Below are 1,335 nucleotides of genomic sequence, written 5' to 3'. Positions count from 1 at the left end.
AAAAAAAAAAAAAAAAAGGAAATAAGCATCAGTTTACTGACTCAATATGAATAAATTTGGAATGTAGCATCAGTCTTGAAAGGCATTTATATCTGATTTTTTCTTGCTTCAAACATTTTTTTGCTTTCTTTGAATTCAATCTCTCTTGTTCTCTTAAGAAAAAAAAAAGCTGAATCTTTTGGAATACCTCGTTGTAATCCATCCAAGCAACAACAGGTTTGAAGCGAGTTGTCAGATTTGCAGCTGCTTTACTTAAGCAGTTGTAGTTCCCTTTGATCTACAAAAAATTCATGAATTGTGTGAATTGAATTGAATTACTATTCATTTGTTAGTAAATTTGATTCAAAGAAACCAAAAATAGATTCTCAAAGGTAACACAAAAGTCGGAATATAAAACAGCTAATTAGTATTTCTGGTTGTAGTTTTATGATATATAGGACATTACTATACATCAATGTTAATTGAGATCAGAAAAGTAGGACGAAAAAAGGCATGTGTTTACATATGTAACACAAACATTCATATTTACATGCATGCCACTCAAATATTTAACATCACATTGAAAATACTACCACCACTATCTTTCTAAATGTGAAATACACATTTTTATGCACAAGTTCATGACACTTGGATGTTATAAGTATAAATATCAAACTTTGAGTATTAGGTGCGTAAATGCATAAGAATTGTGCGGTACATGTGTCGTAGAAATGCAAATTTTTCTTTTAAAAAGAAAAGAGATAATAAAAGATTATCAAACTTACTGCATCATACACCAAGTTAGCTCGCGCTTCTGAATTTGTGAAAGCAGCCAAGTACTTTATCCATTCTGCCTTCTGAAAAATCATTCATATTGTTGAAATATTTCATTCAGAATGAAAAATGCATCCATCGTGAAACTCTTATAACATATTATTTAACAATAGGTATGCATAAAAAGTTAATCTCCAGTTACTTGTAATGGCGTTCTTTCTTCCATTGGTAGAAATGCTGCAAAGTTGCATGACTGCTGTTGACCAATATTACTTGTGAAATATGCAGTAAATTGAGCTATTTGCTTTATATCTGTTCTGTTTATAAGCTGTATGTTTTCATTTGAATATGATTTAAGAACACACTGTGATGCGACTGATTCTGTTGTTATTCCTTTCAAGCCATCCAACAAGCCCAGTAGCTAAAAAATACAGAGATTAAGCATATAGGAACCGGTTCGAAGAACAAACGTGCATGATTTAGATGCATACCACTCTATTTCTACTTATTTACATATCTAATACTAAAATTTCAATTTTTACTTGTCTACCTCCTTACCAAAGCATGAAAAGGTGTATTTCA

General features: G+C 30.9%; 1 protein-coding gene across 1 annotated transcript; it reads right to left on the bottom strand.

The window, feature by feature from the left end:
- Window positions 1-187: 187 nt before the first annotated feature.
- LOC110035054 lies at window positions 188-1,174 on the bottom strand (the record flags this gene model as incomplete). Its single annotated transcript, XM_020739295.1, has 3 exons — window positions 188-277; window positions 765-836; window positions 956-1,174. Coding segments are annotated over 3 exons (381 nt in total), but the record flags the coding sequence as incomplete, so codon positions are not given.
- Between the last annotated feature and the right edge of the window lie 161 nt (window positions 1,175-1,335).

This window comes from Phalaenopsis equestris, unplaced genomic scaffold (assembly GCF_001263595.1).
Source record: "Phalaenopsis equestris unplaced genomic scaffold, ASM126359v1 Scaffold195651, whole genome shotgun sequence".
NCBI lineage: Eukaryota > Viridiplantae > Streptophyta > Magnoliopsida > Asparagales > Orchidaceae > Phalaenopsis > Phalaenopsis equestris.
Note: the sequence above shows the minus strand (reverse complement) of the source record. Positions and strands in the feature narration are given on the sequence as shown.